We start from the raw sequence: 15,421 nt of genomic DNA, 5'->3' as shown, positions 1-15,421 counted from the left end.
GGTCAACTGTATTTGTGTGGAAAAGTGGGTGTATGTAACGCAGAGAAGGAAATGTTTCCGACCCAATTAAGTATATATATTCTTGATCAGCGTCAATAGCCGAGTCGATTGAGCCATGTCTGTCTGTTCGTCCGTCTGTCCGTCCGTCTTGTTGAGCGCCTGGATCTCAGAGAAGATAAAAGCTAGAGCCACCAAATTTTGCATCCAGACTTCTGTATGCTCACACTGTTACAAGTGTATTTCAAAAACGAGCCACACCCTCTTCCGCCCCCGCAAAAGGGGAAAAACCTCCCTACAATTTTGAAGATAAAAGAAAACTAATAACGCCATTCTGTAGGGAATGGCCATATCTATCAGATCACCAAATCCGATTGAGGATTGGGATCCGATTGGATCATTATTATAGCCAGAATGAAGAAATTAATTTGCAGTGGCTAAACCCACCCTGTCCCGTAGCTGTTGTTGTACTTTTCACATTCTCTCATTCACACTCTGCTTCTGCTTCACTCGGCCCCTGATTCTGCCGCCCCTCTGCCTTTGCCTCTGATGACTTTTAACCCACCACGTCACGCAGCATATATTTGTTTTTCTCACATTCTCTCATTCGCACTCTGCTTCGGCCTCTGCCTCTGCCGCGAGTCTGCAGTGTGTGGATCTAGGGAAGCCCGGCAAGCTAAAGGAGCGCGTTCGTGTGAGAAGTGTTGTAGATGTAGATGAAAGATGAAGAAAAAATTTAAAATTTGACAAAACACCGCTAAGGTGCAGATGTAGTACTGAGTGCCGGGTAAAAATGTTGTGACGCGTCTCACACGTCCCTTCTCGTTTTTGTTGTTGTTGGAGCCTGGTGCTTCGATGCCGTGCCTGAGCCTTCGATTAGAAATGGCGATAATGTCCGATGGCGACAAAGTTTGCGAGGCGCCCAAAAACAGAGAGATGGAGGGAGAGAGAGTGAAAGTCGCCCATGTGCGCCCTGTCTGCAGTTTTTTAGAGGCGACGGCAGCCACCAGGCTTATCTGCACTTGTCTGCCACTAAATTATGATTTATCTGCATCTGTGGGTCATCGTGTAGCGCAGTTCCCCTACCAGTATCTCTTACTCGTGGTGGATATACTCGTATGAATTCCGGGGACTCTGTTTCGGTCAGTTTGATTGATGATCCCAGAGCGCTAATGAGCAGCAATTAATAAAGTCATGGACTTTGTTGACCGCAGCGGGATATACTCGCCATATATAGAGAGGGAATTTGAGGTATTTGAGGGGGAGGACTGAAGGCTGGGCAGGCAGGCAGGCAGCGACTTGTCGGTGTCCAGCTGAGTAATGACCCGCCACTATAATGAGGTTCGCATCGGGCATTAGGAAAGGGAATGGATGGATGGAGCGGAGTATCTTTGAAAACGGCAGGCCTGTTTGATTGATGCCCCTGCCGAGTGCAAAATATTTATTGGGAATTGGGTTAGCAGTTGGGGTGTATAAAATGATCTAGAAATTCTGATAAATGTTTAGGAAAATGTGGAAAAATAGAGGTTAAGGAAGTAGTTTCTGTCTAGTACCTATACAAAAAAGAATTATAAATAATTTAAAAACGAGAAGGGACATGTGAGACGCTTCTTACGCGTCACAACTTGTATATACCCGGTTCTCATTAGTACATATGTATATACGTTGCGTTTTTAGTTTCTCTTATCATCAAAATTGTGGATACAGGACATTTCACACTCTTACAAGAGTGTGACTGTATGCCATCTTGATGCAAAATTGGCGCCTCTAGCTTTTATAGTCTCTGAGATCCAGGCGCTCAACAAGACGGACAGACGGACGGACGGGCGGCTCTACCGACTCGGCTATTGATGCTGATCAAGTATATATGTATACACTTTATGGGATCTATAACGTTTCCTTCTGTGCGTTACATACAACCAATTTTCCCCACAAATACAATATACCCTTTTTACTCTTCTAGTTCCGGGTATAAAAAAGCTGTTGAGCTACTAAGCGTTTTTAATAGCTGTTGAATGTTTAATAAAAATGCCGAGAGGGTTCAATGCAAGAAAATGTACAAATTATTTAATAGCGATTTGACGAGTATGTACAATGTTATGTGTAGATGTACCAGTACTATTAGACGTAGATGTTAAGCGTATATGGGTTTAATTAGTTGTGGAGCTTCTGTACGAAGACAGAATAACTAAGGGCAGGCTGGAGAGATCGACGAAGACACATATTATATTATATTATATAATATTATATTATATTATAATATATTATATTATATTATATTATATTATATTATATTATATTATATTATATTATATTATATTATATTATATTATATTATATTATATTATATTTTATTATATTATATTATATTATATTATATTATATTATATTATATTATATTATATTATATTATATTATATTATATAAATAGACATCTTTTAGCCCTTTCCTTTCTCTCCTGTCCCTCCGCCCGATGAAGAAAACGCCCTTGGAGACAGCTGCAACTCTAACCACGAAAAAGTAAATGGAAAAAGAAATATATCCTAGTTATGTAAATGAAATGCGCTCTGCAATTGCTCTCGGCATTCCGTATTCGGGTTTCGTCCCACCTCCATGGGATGTATGTACATATCTATATTTTTGGCGCAGTAGTTTGAAGGCGAATCGCGTGCAAATATAATTTATGGAGGCCATCAACAACCCTTAAAGCTGAAATGATATATGGCGTGCCGGAATGTCTGGCATCCCAGAGCCACAGTCGGACTCATACTCGGAGTCAGAGTCAGAGCCAGAGAGCACAGAATAGTCAGGGCCAAAGTCAGAGTCGCAGGCAAAGGCAAGGCGCAAGTTAACCCAAAATACAAAATATTTTACGGCCACAATATTTTTCGCACTCAATGTCGTCTGGAGAGATAGGGTTGTCCGTAAGAGAGAGAGTGTCGAGCACTTTTCGAATTGAAATCTCGTTTTGGCTGGCGCTAGAATTTTTCAAATCAATTGCTCCTCGGTTTCAAAGTGATTATCAAAAAAGAATGATGAAGAAAGATTATCAAAGTGGGGGCATGGGGGATACTGCCACAGGACTGCCACCGACTGCCGCTTGCTTGCCAAGAGCTAGCATATTCTAGAGGACCCAACACAAATTTCACATCAATCTTGTGTCCAGCGTTGCGTTAGAAGCAACGAAAAATATTCATTTTGTAATACACGGTACTCGAAAACTAAATAGAGTATATTGTATTTGTGCTCGAAAGTGTACACAGAAGGAAACGTTTCCGACCCAAAAAAGTAATTATATACTTAATCAGCATTAACGTCTTCTTTGTCGGCTAGTTTTTAGAGACTTTAGGAGCTAGAGCCACCGAGTTTTGCCTCCATTTTGATGTGAAATCACTCTAATAAAAGTGTAAAAATTAGTCCCGCCCCCTTCCTCCACGACAAAGGTCGAAAGCTAAAAACGCAATTGAACCAGGAAGGAAGGAAGAATCTATCATGTCACCGAATCGGGATTAAATTGGATGATAATTATAGCCAGAAGCTATTCTTATGCTTGCTCTTTGTTGACATTCCTTGTCGCTCGCACACTCTGCCTCATATAGTGTGCGTTTCAGGGGAAGGTGGTAAGATAAAAGGGCGTGTTGACGGGAGAAGTGATGTATGTAGATGTAGATGATAGATGTAGAAAAAATTTGAAATGTTTAATTTGAAAAAACCCACTAAGGTGCAGATATACTGACTGAGTACCGGGTATAAAACTTGTGCCTCATACGAAGCGTTTCACAAATTTTCTTGCTTGTTCTTTTGTTCCTCTACCCAACAAAAACAAATCAAAACTTGAATCAAGTCTTGCGACTTGGCTGCTTGTGAAAATGATTAATGGCTCGCTGCCAGCGCCATAGTCGATGAGTGAGGAGGGGTTGCGGGAACAGTTGGACAGGAACTTTGATGGAATGAACTAGCCAGAGGGGCTTGCCCCTAAGCCACTTCACTGCATGATGTCGGATGGGAGTGTACTGTGGTTTGTGTTGTGATTAACTAGTGGTGTAATTGATTTATCTAAGTTATTTGCAAATATAATGTATGAGTGTGCCATGGGTGGGAGTGGAAAGAGTTTGGAGTGGGGGTTTGAATTTTATTCAACTAACAAAACTAAACTATTTTGCTTATCATTTGGTTGCCAGATTTTTGCACTATGAAATTCCTTTCAAAGTCAATGTGTAACTTAATGTGATAATTTCAAAAACGACGGGAAGGGACGTGTGAGACGCTTCTTACGCGTCACAACTTTTATACCCGGCACTCAGGACTACATCTAGATGTAGAAGACATCGCCAACCACTAGATATCGTTCACATTACAAAACACGTAGTAAAAAGCCTACGAAATAAAATGCATCAAAAAAATTGGACCAGTTAATCGTATTTTCCAATTTATGAGATATTTAAAACAGAAATAATATTGGTACTTTTTCCCTGCACATTCTGTACAATAATGACCGCTAGGTTTCACAGCAGATTTTTCGAAAGTGGCGCCATCTATGCAAATTTCTCGTACGCAACTTTGATGGTCACTCTTTTTCTAATACAGAGCGTTAAAAGCGTGTCTTGGTTTTAACTTTTAACAGCCAAGTGCTGCTGTTCGACCGAGTCGGAATTCAAATCAATTTAATCTCTTCTTCTTTTCAATTTCGATATTCACCTATTAAATGCATGTTCTTCCTCATTCTCTATCGTATTCACATATCACATGTATGTTCTATAGCAACAAGCTTCTGTCAGTGTGTCGTAAATGCAACAATTCAATAGCTTAATGCTACAAATTCATTTTACTTATACAAAATACTAATTGCTCCGGGCCATAATTTGGCTAATTGGCGTAAACAGCCACCAAAACTGGTCATTGGGACAATAGTGCATCTGCACCTCAGCGGTGTTTTGTCAAATTTTAAATTTTTTCTTCATCTGCCATCTACATCTACAACACTTCTCACACCAACACGCTCGCCGCCCTTCCCTAGACCAACATACTGCAGACTCGCGTCAAAGGCAGAGGCAGCGACCGCACACAAAAAAAAACAAATATAAGCTGCGGACGGGGTGAGTTAAAAGACGGTTGGGGCAACGGGAGGTGGTGGGCAGAGGCAGGGGCCGAGTGAAGCAGAAGCAGAGTGTGAATGAGAGAATGTAAAAAGAGCAACAAAAGCTGCGGGACAGGGTGGGTTTAGCCACTGGAAATTAATTTCTCCATTGTGGCTATAATAATGATCCGATCGGATCCCAATTTGGTGATCTGATAGATATGGCCATTTCATACGGAATGGTTTTTAGTTTTCTTGTATCTTCAAAGCTGTAGATTTGGGGGGTTCTCGCCCTTTTGCGGGGGCGGAAGGGGCGTGGCTCATTTTTGAAATACATTGGTTTCAGTGTGAGTATACAGCAGTCCGGAGCCAAAATTTTGTGGCTCTAGCTCTTATAGTCTCTGAGAACGAGCCGACAAACAAGACGGACAGACAGACATGGCTCTATCGACTCGGCTATTGATGCTGATCAAGAATATATATACTTTATGGGGTCGGAAACGCTTCCTTCTGTGCGTTACATACAACCGTTATTCCCCACAAATACAAAATACCCTATTTACTCTTCGAGTACCGGGTATAATAAACACCCGAAATATTGGCAAATAGTCAACTGCTAATCCGTTCCCATAATCCACAAACTTGCAAGCACCACAGGAAATAAGGATACAAAACAACATAATCTTAACAATGCAATTAAACAGATACCGCACTCGGCATCCTCTTTTCCACACGACCAAAAGTCAGTGTTTCCCCCTTCCCTACAACCAACTCGCAAGTTATCAAGTTATCAAGTGAGGTTAGAAGTGCACCCTCAACGCCCAAGGCTCCCACTCCTCCAAAAACTCGTAGTCTCACCTCTAGCACCGCCGAAACGTCATTTGCGCTGCTTAAAAGTTGATTCGATAAGTTTTACACCGCAACCCAAACGAAAATGTGGAGAGAGCCCAGACTCTGCAGCGTAGAACGAGCCAGGAAGTTCCAACAGACAGGGAGAGGATGCTAGGAAGCATGCCGACGTCGACGCTTTCGTTCTTGGCCCTGACACACACACAATTAAGTATAATCACCTAAACACACAATTAAGCAGAGGCACTCGCACAAACACTTGCATAGAAGCAAAAACCCCCCGGCACACACATGGACCCACATGGTGAAAATTGGCATGGGGTACGGGGCACGGGGCATAACCTGCTTGCATCGTCTCGGTGGTTTCGGTCATCGTCGCCATACAATTTCCGCAAGTCGTAAAAGTCGGTAATTTATACCTTTTGCCCCATATGCTATGGCATGGTAATTTGTTAAGTAGAGCTAAAATAATTGCTCGTATTTATAATTTACACATTTGGCTGGGAAATTTATCGTCGCGCTGAAAGTGCGCTAGATATCGCCCCAACACACACAAACACACACTCAGAAACAGATACTGTACGTAGAACCGGCCCCAAAGCAGGACTCTTCTCCTGTTTGTAAAACTGTAAAACTATAGGCAAACAGGCATTCAGCGACAGACTTGCCTCCACTTTTGGCCTTTTTACCATTTTTCGGTGTTGTATTTTCTCCACTTTTGCGCGTTTGTGCACAAATTTATGGCCACAAGTTGCCCCCTTGCTTAACTGCATTTAACTCTCTGCACTCCTGGCACTTGCAGTTCAAAAGAGTTATAGTAGGGTCCTCTTCTTTTTGCCTAAAACAATTTGATTGGAATTGATATATGGTAAATTTAAAACAAGGCAAAAGAAAGCATCGACAGGCGATAAAGATATCAACAAGAGACGTTAAGATATTAAATTTAAAGCATAGAATAAATCAGTAATATTTAGGATATTCTGTTATTTTTTCAGTCCTTCTAAAAACCACTCTAAAAGAGACATCATCGTTAATAATATGTGTGGCAGAGACTCTCGCTGGCTCTCTAGTGGAAATATTAAGAGACAAAGTAGCAGTTTATTTGACTGGGTTGGAGTTGCATTCATTTTGCTACCAAAGTGCCAAGTAACTCCATTTTGTACGAAATTTCGAATACCCTAAAACATTGCGAACGATAAATTTAATTTTAATGGCTCGGAGAAACGTTGGGGATGGAGCTGGAGCCAGGGCCAGGTCCAGAGCTGGGTCTGGAACTGTACTCCTCCCCAGTAGTTATTTTGTGTGTGCTGGAAACATTTTATAAAACATTTATTTGCTTGATTCGTAGCCTCATTTCCGCCAGACATTTCGCACCCATTTTGCCATCCCTTCGGCTCCCGAAGCGACTTCTGTTCCCCACAAGTCAAGAGTGTGCTATACCCGATTCCGGAGAATTGCGGCAAAGATATATATTTTGCCTGCACGCCCCGGCCTCGGCGCCGGTCCCGGTCCTGGTGCCGGACGGGGTGTATGGCACATAATGAGGCCATAAAGAAGGTTAAATAAAATGTGCAGCAATTGCTTTGTGAAGCCAACACGCCGGTCCTCCCTCCCCTACCCCTATTAGAACCGACCACTGACAGCGAAAACTTGCCCGATTTTCGCGCCGTTGCCTTAAGAATTATCGACGTCTTTTTTATTTGGTTGGAGGAATATCAGAAGAGGAGGAGGCGTTGGCCCAGCGACGTTACAGGGAACAGGTCTTAGTTGGGAAATTACAGTTTGTAGCTACAAATTGCTTCCGCTGCAGGCTGGCACTTGGAGGAGGCTCTTTAGGGCTCTAAAGAGGAGGGGTTGAGTAATTGGGGGCAGCCGAAAATAGACACATCAATGAAATTTATTAGTTAGCATGTGCAAGTGTAGCTGGCGGTTTTGCCGTTGGTCGGGATTTTTCATTTCCCGCCGGACTAAGGTCTAATTCTTTCCTGCCTTCTCTTGGCTTCTCGTAAATCCCATAGATTATAAGTCAGTTCTCCCCCAGCGCCGTGGCTCTCACTCTCTCGTTAGCGGATGTAAATTGCCGCTAATTTGGCTGCTACACTGAAACTAATACAAGAAATCTCAAATGAAGTTGGCCTGGGGGTAAGTATTCCAATTCTTTTGCTTGATAAATGGACAAGAGAGGGGCTATATTTTTATAAATAAAAAAGGAATGGGTAAGGTGTGCTGGAAATTGGTTCGGAAGGGGTCGAGCCATTGCGAGAACTAACTTCAATCGATAATCAAGTTGTAGGTAACTTTTGATTAGTTCGATTTGTCGATTCGTTTCCGTGGATAGATTTTTTATGTAAATATCATATTCAACTACCAAAAAGACGCTCCCTTTGTAGATCAACGCAAAGTCATTCTAATTATACCCCATGGAACCTCGCTCCCGCACTCCTACTCTGTCTTAAATATATATATATCATATGCTAGGCGAGCCCCTTTGATGTGGCCCGCTCCTATCCTTTCACGCTTTTATAGGTTTATGATGCTTCCCAACTGAGAGACCAATGCAACGAAACGAAACGGAATGGAACACGTTATGTTTCACGTTTCATTCCCATGGAAAACGAAACTCTGTCCGTCCGCCCTCTCATTACCTTTTTGGGTTGATTCTCGTCTCGTCTCGCTTTTACGAGGCCTCAAAAAGTGTGATAATTAGGTGAACAGACGTCTGCCAACGTGCATGTCCGTCCGTCGGTGCAACATCAAAGTGAACACACAAGGCACATAATTTCCCCAGCCCCTGCCCATGCTCCTGCTCGCATGGCACTGTCCAAAATGTGGGCGTGTGCTTCGTGTTCGTGTTTCAGCCTCTGGTGGCATGCAAGTATGACGAATTCTTAGAACTATTTGTTATGTCAGTTTACAATTGTTGGAACATGTTCCGCGGAACCATGACAATCTCACTCTCGTGAGTGTGTTTAATATTTGACTAGGCGTCGACATTTCGGATGTGTGTACACTGATTGCATTCCATATGCTGTGTGTCCATGTGTCCGCAAATCAATATAACCTCATTATCAATTATTCTATTTGGATTTAAATGTAATTATAAGACGTTTAAATTTAAGGAAATAGAGGATAAAGGTTGCAAGAATTGTATCAAAGAAAATGGAGGGCAAATCTTGCAAGTAACTCATACAATAACTCTCCCAGTTCTCTTCATAGAATGGTAATTATAAAGACATATAAATAAATTATAAAGAATATTATAAAGCTTTAAAATAATTTAGGCCTGCTCCTTATGCCCTTTCCCCTGTCAAGATCGACCTCATTAACCATTTAGAGACGTATTGAATGTACGATTTTAGTTTTAATCTCCAGCTAAAGTTCATCCAGCTAAAACCACTTAAGCGAGCAGGGCTGANGGGTGGTCGCGAGGGAGGATCATGAGATGCGATATCGTCTTGCCTGTGTGTCGCTGGGTGGCCCCCCCTGTGTCCTAGTGGGTAGTGGGGGGGGGGGGGGGGGGGGGGGGGGGGGGGAAACGAGAAAAGACACACAAAATGTTGCAGGTAAAAACGATTCGAAAAGCGCTAACGGGGTCGCGAAGTGAAATCAATGGCGATGCCGCCAACAGTTTGCAACTTGCTTATTTTCCCCTTCCTCTTGCCTAATGCCCTTTTCTGCCCCTTGCCTAATGCGATCTCGACGGGATCTCTGTGCGGTGCAGCGCACCGCATGTTGCATCGGTCGTACGTCTCCGCGTCCGTGAGCTGGTTGCTGATTAACATCGGCATCGCCATCGCCATCGTAGCCATCGAAACTCGTGTCAGCCGCTGCAGATAAGCTGCACGGAGATTGGACTTGTATCGAATCAGTGGTTCTATTCAAATTTTACATTTGTTCTACATATGCTTTCTACATCTACACCTACATCACTTCTCACGCCAACCCGCCCTTTTCGCTCGCCCCTCTCCCCTAGAGCCTAACACCTCACGAAGCAGAGTGTGGATGAAAGAATGTGCAAAATGTGGGTGGACGCAGCCAATTCGGTGATCTGATAGATATGGTCATTCCCTACGGAATGGCGTTTTTAGATTTCTTCTTTCTTTAAAACTGTCTATACCGCAGATTTTCGAGATTTGCGTGTGCAGAAGGAGGCGGGGCAAAATTTTGAAATACACTTATAGCAGTGAGAGCTTACAGAAGCATGGATCACTAAGCAAACAACTCGTTGTTGGCTAAACACGAGAATTTTAACCTTATACGTTTTTCTAATTTTACATTTTCTTTTAATTCTGTCATTTACATTACTTCCCACACCAACATGTACTTTTAGCTTGTTGCCCTCCCCCAGAGCCACGCACTGCATGAGGCAGCGTGTGCGAGCGAGAAAGAATGGCAACAATAAGCAAGCATAAACTAAGCTGCTGGAAGAGGTGGACGGAAGCCACTAAAAATACATTTCTTCATTCTGGCAATAATAAGGATCTGAGCCGATCTCAATTCGGGGCTCTAATAGATATGACCATTATCTACGGAGCTGAATTTTTAGTTGTCTCCTATATTCAGTATTGTGGATGTAGAACTTTTTCGTCCTTTGTGGGAGCGAAATTTAGAAACACACTTCTAACAGTGTGATAGTACAGTAGGCTGGATGCAAAATATAGTGGCTGTTGTTCTTCTGGTTTCTGAGTACTAGTCGCTCATCGGGACGGACAACCGGACGGAGGGACGGACTGACAAAGCCATATCGAATAAGCTATTGATGCTGATCAAGAATAGATGTACATATGTATATACTTTGTGGGGTTTGGGAACGTTCCCCCCACAAATACAATATACCCTATTTACTCTTCGGGTATATGGAGGATAATAAAGAAACAAACGAGATATATGGAAAAACCAACAAAAGGAAGGTGGTTGGATGCAAAAAAAGCGGTGGCTAATGAGAGGCAAAATCAACTTCCCATATTAAATACACAATTGATGCCCCGAACGGGGCTAATAAATATCAACAGCCACACAAATTTGCCTCCTGGCCCAAAACTTTACCAAGAAAAATATACAACGGATTTGAGAGTGCCGTGCCGAGAGCCAAAGACCCAAAGAGCCGACAACAAAAGCGCACATAAATCAACGATCAAGACAATTGCGGTGTAATAATTTCAACTTCTTTAAGTCGGCAGCCAGCCCACACCACACCACAGAGCATAGCAGTCCACTCCGTACTCCTTACTCCCACTGTACTCCCAGTGCCCAGGCACTCCGCGTCGATCCGATTCAGCGGGGCCATAAAAATAACAGCTTATCGGGCCAAAGAATCGTGTTGTAGCACGCCTACCAACTCAAAAAAGCATTAAAATATGAAAACAACAATTGCACAGAGTCCAGAAGGAGGAGGTGGGATCGAAAAGAGGTCTGGGGATCTGCTGCTGCTGCAGGAGGCTGTAAGGGGGAGATTACAGTGCAGTACCTTCAGGTGAAATCAACAGCAGTCACGCCCCTGTAGCGTCACGTTTTTCCTCGTGAAATTCCTAACCCCCAATCCCCTGCCCACCATCACAATCCCAAGCCGAAACGAGTAAAAGGCTAAACTAAAGATATACATATAGAGAGGTGTATATATCCTGCTCTATCAATTGTTTTTGAGGCAAGAGGCTGTGGGTTACAACTCATTTAGGAACCACCGGCGCCGCGCCACCGATATCTCAATTTGAGGCTCATAAAAATATCGAGTAATAGGCCAAAACACCAGTCGAAATATTTTGGTACAATCCAATCCGAGTAGACTTTTTCCTTACTTCTTTTATCAAACTCGCAATAAATCCAGACGCAAAATTCTCTGTTTATTGTGGGTGGGTTGCCTTGTGATTGATGACCTACACAAAACTGAAAATGGCAACCGAGCCGCCAACAGCCAGCGAATTGGCCTACCTCGCCGAGCTGAAGACTCAACTCCGCGAGTTGCGGGAGCACCAGGCCACAGATATGTTCATCCGGATGAGCACCTCCCCCTGTGGGGGAGACCTTCCGGGGTGAACTAAAAGGCAGTTCGACTTCGAGGTCCGGCCATATTAATATCAAAAGACTAATTCAGGGCTTCGAGGATCTTCGCAAGACCTCGCAGCAGCTGAATGATCTCCACGAGTTGCCCGAGGAGCTATAGAATGTGGATGTGCGACGGCTGCTCAGGAGCTATGAAAAGTTAATCGAAGAGGGCAATGCGCTGCAACAAAGATGTTTCAAACTGAAACAATCCACGAAAAGTTCTCTGCATCTAACGGACAGCGAAAAGCTTTCGATTTTGGGCAAACACATTTCCAATGATACGGCATCAAAGGTGTCTAATGATTTGGCATCAAAGTATTTAAAGACCAATTCTGAGGAACTTTTAGATTCTCAAAATATGGGAAGAAATTGCAGCAAACAAAAGTATGGTAAGAACAAAAAATGTAGCTTAAGTCTGGCAGTCTCTGAGAGTTTTTTGAACAGCTTTTAATGTAGCCTAAACCGAAACATTATTTGATTTCTAGGCAGAGGCCGATGGGATGCTCTGCTTCACTTGATGCTACGCCTCAGTCCATTCAACACTTGCGGCAAAAAGGGCAAGAGTAAAAAGGTAATATCCACAGAAGTTCATCCATAATGCTGCCCAAAAAACTCACATAGATTCACCACACACACTCACATGCCACACACCACACGATAGCATCCACACATAATCGTATTTGAAAATAATCCAATAAAATTCTCCAATAGGCGGGGAGCGAGATGCATAAATCAATAGCCAACACCACACATCAGCATGTCAATATTTTGCCTAATTAATGTGGCACGGTCTCGGTGCGGTGCTGCAGCTGTGCATCAATTTTGGGTGTCAAGTGCTCTCTCCCGCTCACTCGCTGTGAGTCTCCAAGGAGACCACCATCGCTGTTGCCCTCAATGTTGTTTGGTTGGCAGGGGCAACGTATGAACGCAACTGCTACGTTGACAGGGCACTTTAGTCGCCCATAGAATACCCAAAATAAATCTCTTGCCATCGTGTCAGACAACAACACTGCCCGGGACAGGTTCAGGGGCCCAAAACGCTACGAAGACAAACTACGTTTCCCCCCACAGAAACTGGCGCTGCTAGGACGACACGCAAAGCAAGGATATTTAAATTTAAATTTAAATTAAGTGGCTTGTTAGGCCTCATCGAATGCAGCAGCTAATGAGGCGCCTCTGCGATATCGGCCAACGAGCATGGGCTGGGGGCAGTGGGCAAAGGGGCAGGGAGATAGCTAGGGGGATACAGGAGAGTTTTAGCAGGAAGATTTTTTGTCTCTCGTTTGTGGGGCCATCAACGAAATTGATATATTTACCTAAGTGCGTGTCTGTCTGTCTTCGGGAAATATTTCTGAGGGAATCTCTAAGGGGATGTCTGATTTGTTAGAATCTTTGTTTATAGGGGAAAACTTTCACATATAATGTTAAAAGGAATTTTTATACGCGGTACTCGAAGAGTAAATAGGTAAAAGAAGGGTATGTTGTGTTTGTGGAGAAAATATGTAACACACAAAGTATATATATTCTTGATGTCTGTCCGTTCGTCTGTCCGTCCGTCGTGTTGAGCGCCTGGTTCTCAGAGACTATAAAAGAGACTAGAGCCACCAAATGTTGCATCCAGGCTTCTGTAAGCTCTCACTGCTATAAGTGTATTTCAAAATTTTGCCCCGCCCCCTTCTGCACACGCAAATCTCGAAAATCTGCGGTATAGACAGTTTTAAAAAAAGAAGAAATCTAAAAACGCCATTCCGTAGGATATGGCCATATCTGTCAGATCATCGAATTGGCTGCGCCCACCCCATCCAGCAGCATTTTTTGCATTTTGCACATTCTCTCATCCACACTCTGCTTCGTGAGGTGTTAGCTCTAGGGGAGAGGGGCGAGCTAAAAGGGCGGGTTGGCGTGAGAAGTGATGTAGATTTAGATGTAGAAAGCATATGTAGAGCAAATGTAAAATTTGAATAGAACCACTGAGCTACAGATGTCCTACTGCGTACCGGGTATAAAAGTTGTGACGCGTAAGAAGCGTCTCACACGTCCCTTCTCGTTCTATATTCGATGTACGATTTGAAATAAGGTTACTGCTGTTTCAAAACCAAAAAAAAAAAAACACTTTCTCGAGTTTCCAAGCAATTTAAAAGATACTATTGTTAAAATAGTTTTGACGCCAAGGAAATTCATTTTATTTGATTATTCATATATGTAATCATATACATATATGTAATCTCTTGTTTCATAAATCTTTTCATACCCGGTACTCGAAGAGTAAATAGGTTATATTGTATTTGTGCACAAAGTGGATGTATGTAACACACAGAAGGAAACGTTTCCGACCACATAAAGTATATATATTCTTGATCAGCATCAATAGCCGAGTCGATTGAGCCATGTTTGTCTGTCCGTCCACCTGTCCGTCCTGATAGCGGCTAGTACTCAGAGGCTATAAGAGCTAGAGCGACCAATTTTGCATCCTATATATATTCTTGATCAGCATCTATAGCCGACTCGATAGAGCCATGTCTGTCTGTCCGTCTGTCCGTCCTGTTTGTCGGCTAGTTCTCAGAGACTATAAGAGCTAGAGCCACCAATTTTTGCATCCAGACTGCTATATGCTCACACTGAAACAAGTGTATTTCAAAAATGAACCACGCCCCCTTCCGCCCCGCAAAAGGGCGAAAAGCTCCCAAATCTACAGTTTTGAACATAAAAGAAAACTAAAAACGCCATTCCGTAGGAAATGGCCATATCTATCAGATCATAGCCACAATGGAGAGATTAATTTCCAGTGGCTAAACCCACCCTTTCCCGCAGCTTTTGTTGCTCTTTTTACATTCTCTCATTCACACTCTGCTTCTGCTTCACTCGGCCCCTGCCTCTGCCCTCCCCCTGGCGAAGACTCTTCCGACTTTAACCAAGACTCGGGTTTTAACGCTCTGTATTAGAAAAAGAAGGTGCCACTTTCGAAAAATTTGCTGTGAAACCTATCGGTCAAAGAATGTACCAATTTTATTGCTGTTTTAAATATCTCATAAATTCTTCTGGACGTTGATATGCAATGACTGCACCATCAAGTGGCCCATGCGACACCAAGCCAAAGCCTGTTACGCGCGGAACCCAGCAGAACGCAGCCCTCCTCCCGCCCAACCGACCGAGGGGTGCTGCCGCATGACGCGCGGCGCGATTAACCGAACCGGTCGCGAGCATGCAGGAAAGATAGATGTTAGGCTAATATTCGAGGAAAATTAGAGCTAAACATAACTAGACTAGAGCTACTATAGCTAAGCAAGCAAAAATGACCAAAATAACAAACAAGACAAAACTAAAATGAAACTAATTACGGGAGAGGTAGGCTAGTATAAGAAATTTAAGAAGAGGAAGGGAGTTAGTTGAGGATATAATGTGGTAGAGGGAATTATAATCCGAGCATAAAACCCTAAAGGGTTCGTGTGAGGCATA

The 15,421-nt window shown here is 43.1% G+C and overlaps 1 protein-coding gene and 1 long non-coding RNA gene across 2 annotated transcripts; both read left to right on the top strand.

The window, feature by feature from the left end:
* Window positions 1-610: 610 nt before the first annotated feature.
* Window positions 611-14,012, top strand: LOC117590906. The gene is made up of 3 exons (XR_004574339.1): window positions 611-645; window positions 1,530-1,535; window positions 13,911-14,012. It is a non-coding gene; the product is annotated as an uncharacterized LOC117590906 (long non-coding RNA).
* Window positions 11,755-12,426, top strand: LOC117590905. Its single transcript, XM_034283935.1, is given in 2 exon segments — window positions 11,755-11,949; window positions 11,951-12,426. Coding segments are annotated over 2 exon segments (624 nt in total). The 5' UTR covers window positions 11,755-11,791; the 3' UTR covers window positions 12,417-12,426.
* Window positions 14,013-15,421: the final 1,409 nt, after the last annotated feature.

This window comes from Drosophila guanche, unplaced genomic scaffold (assembly GCF_900245975.1).
Source record: "Drosophila guanche unplaced genomic scaffold, DGUA_6, whole genome shotgun sequence".
Lineage (NCBI taxonomy): Eukaryota > Metazoa > Arthropoda > Insecta > Diptera > Drosophilidae > Drosophila > Drosophila guanche.
The sequence above is the reverse complement of the archived record's forward strand: the minus strand, read 5'-3'. Positions and strand labels throughout refer to the sequence as shown.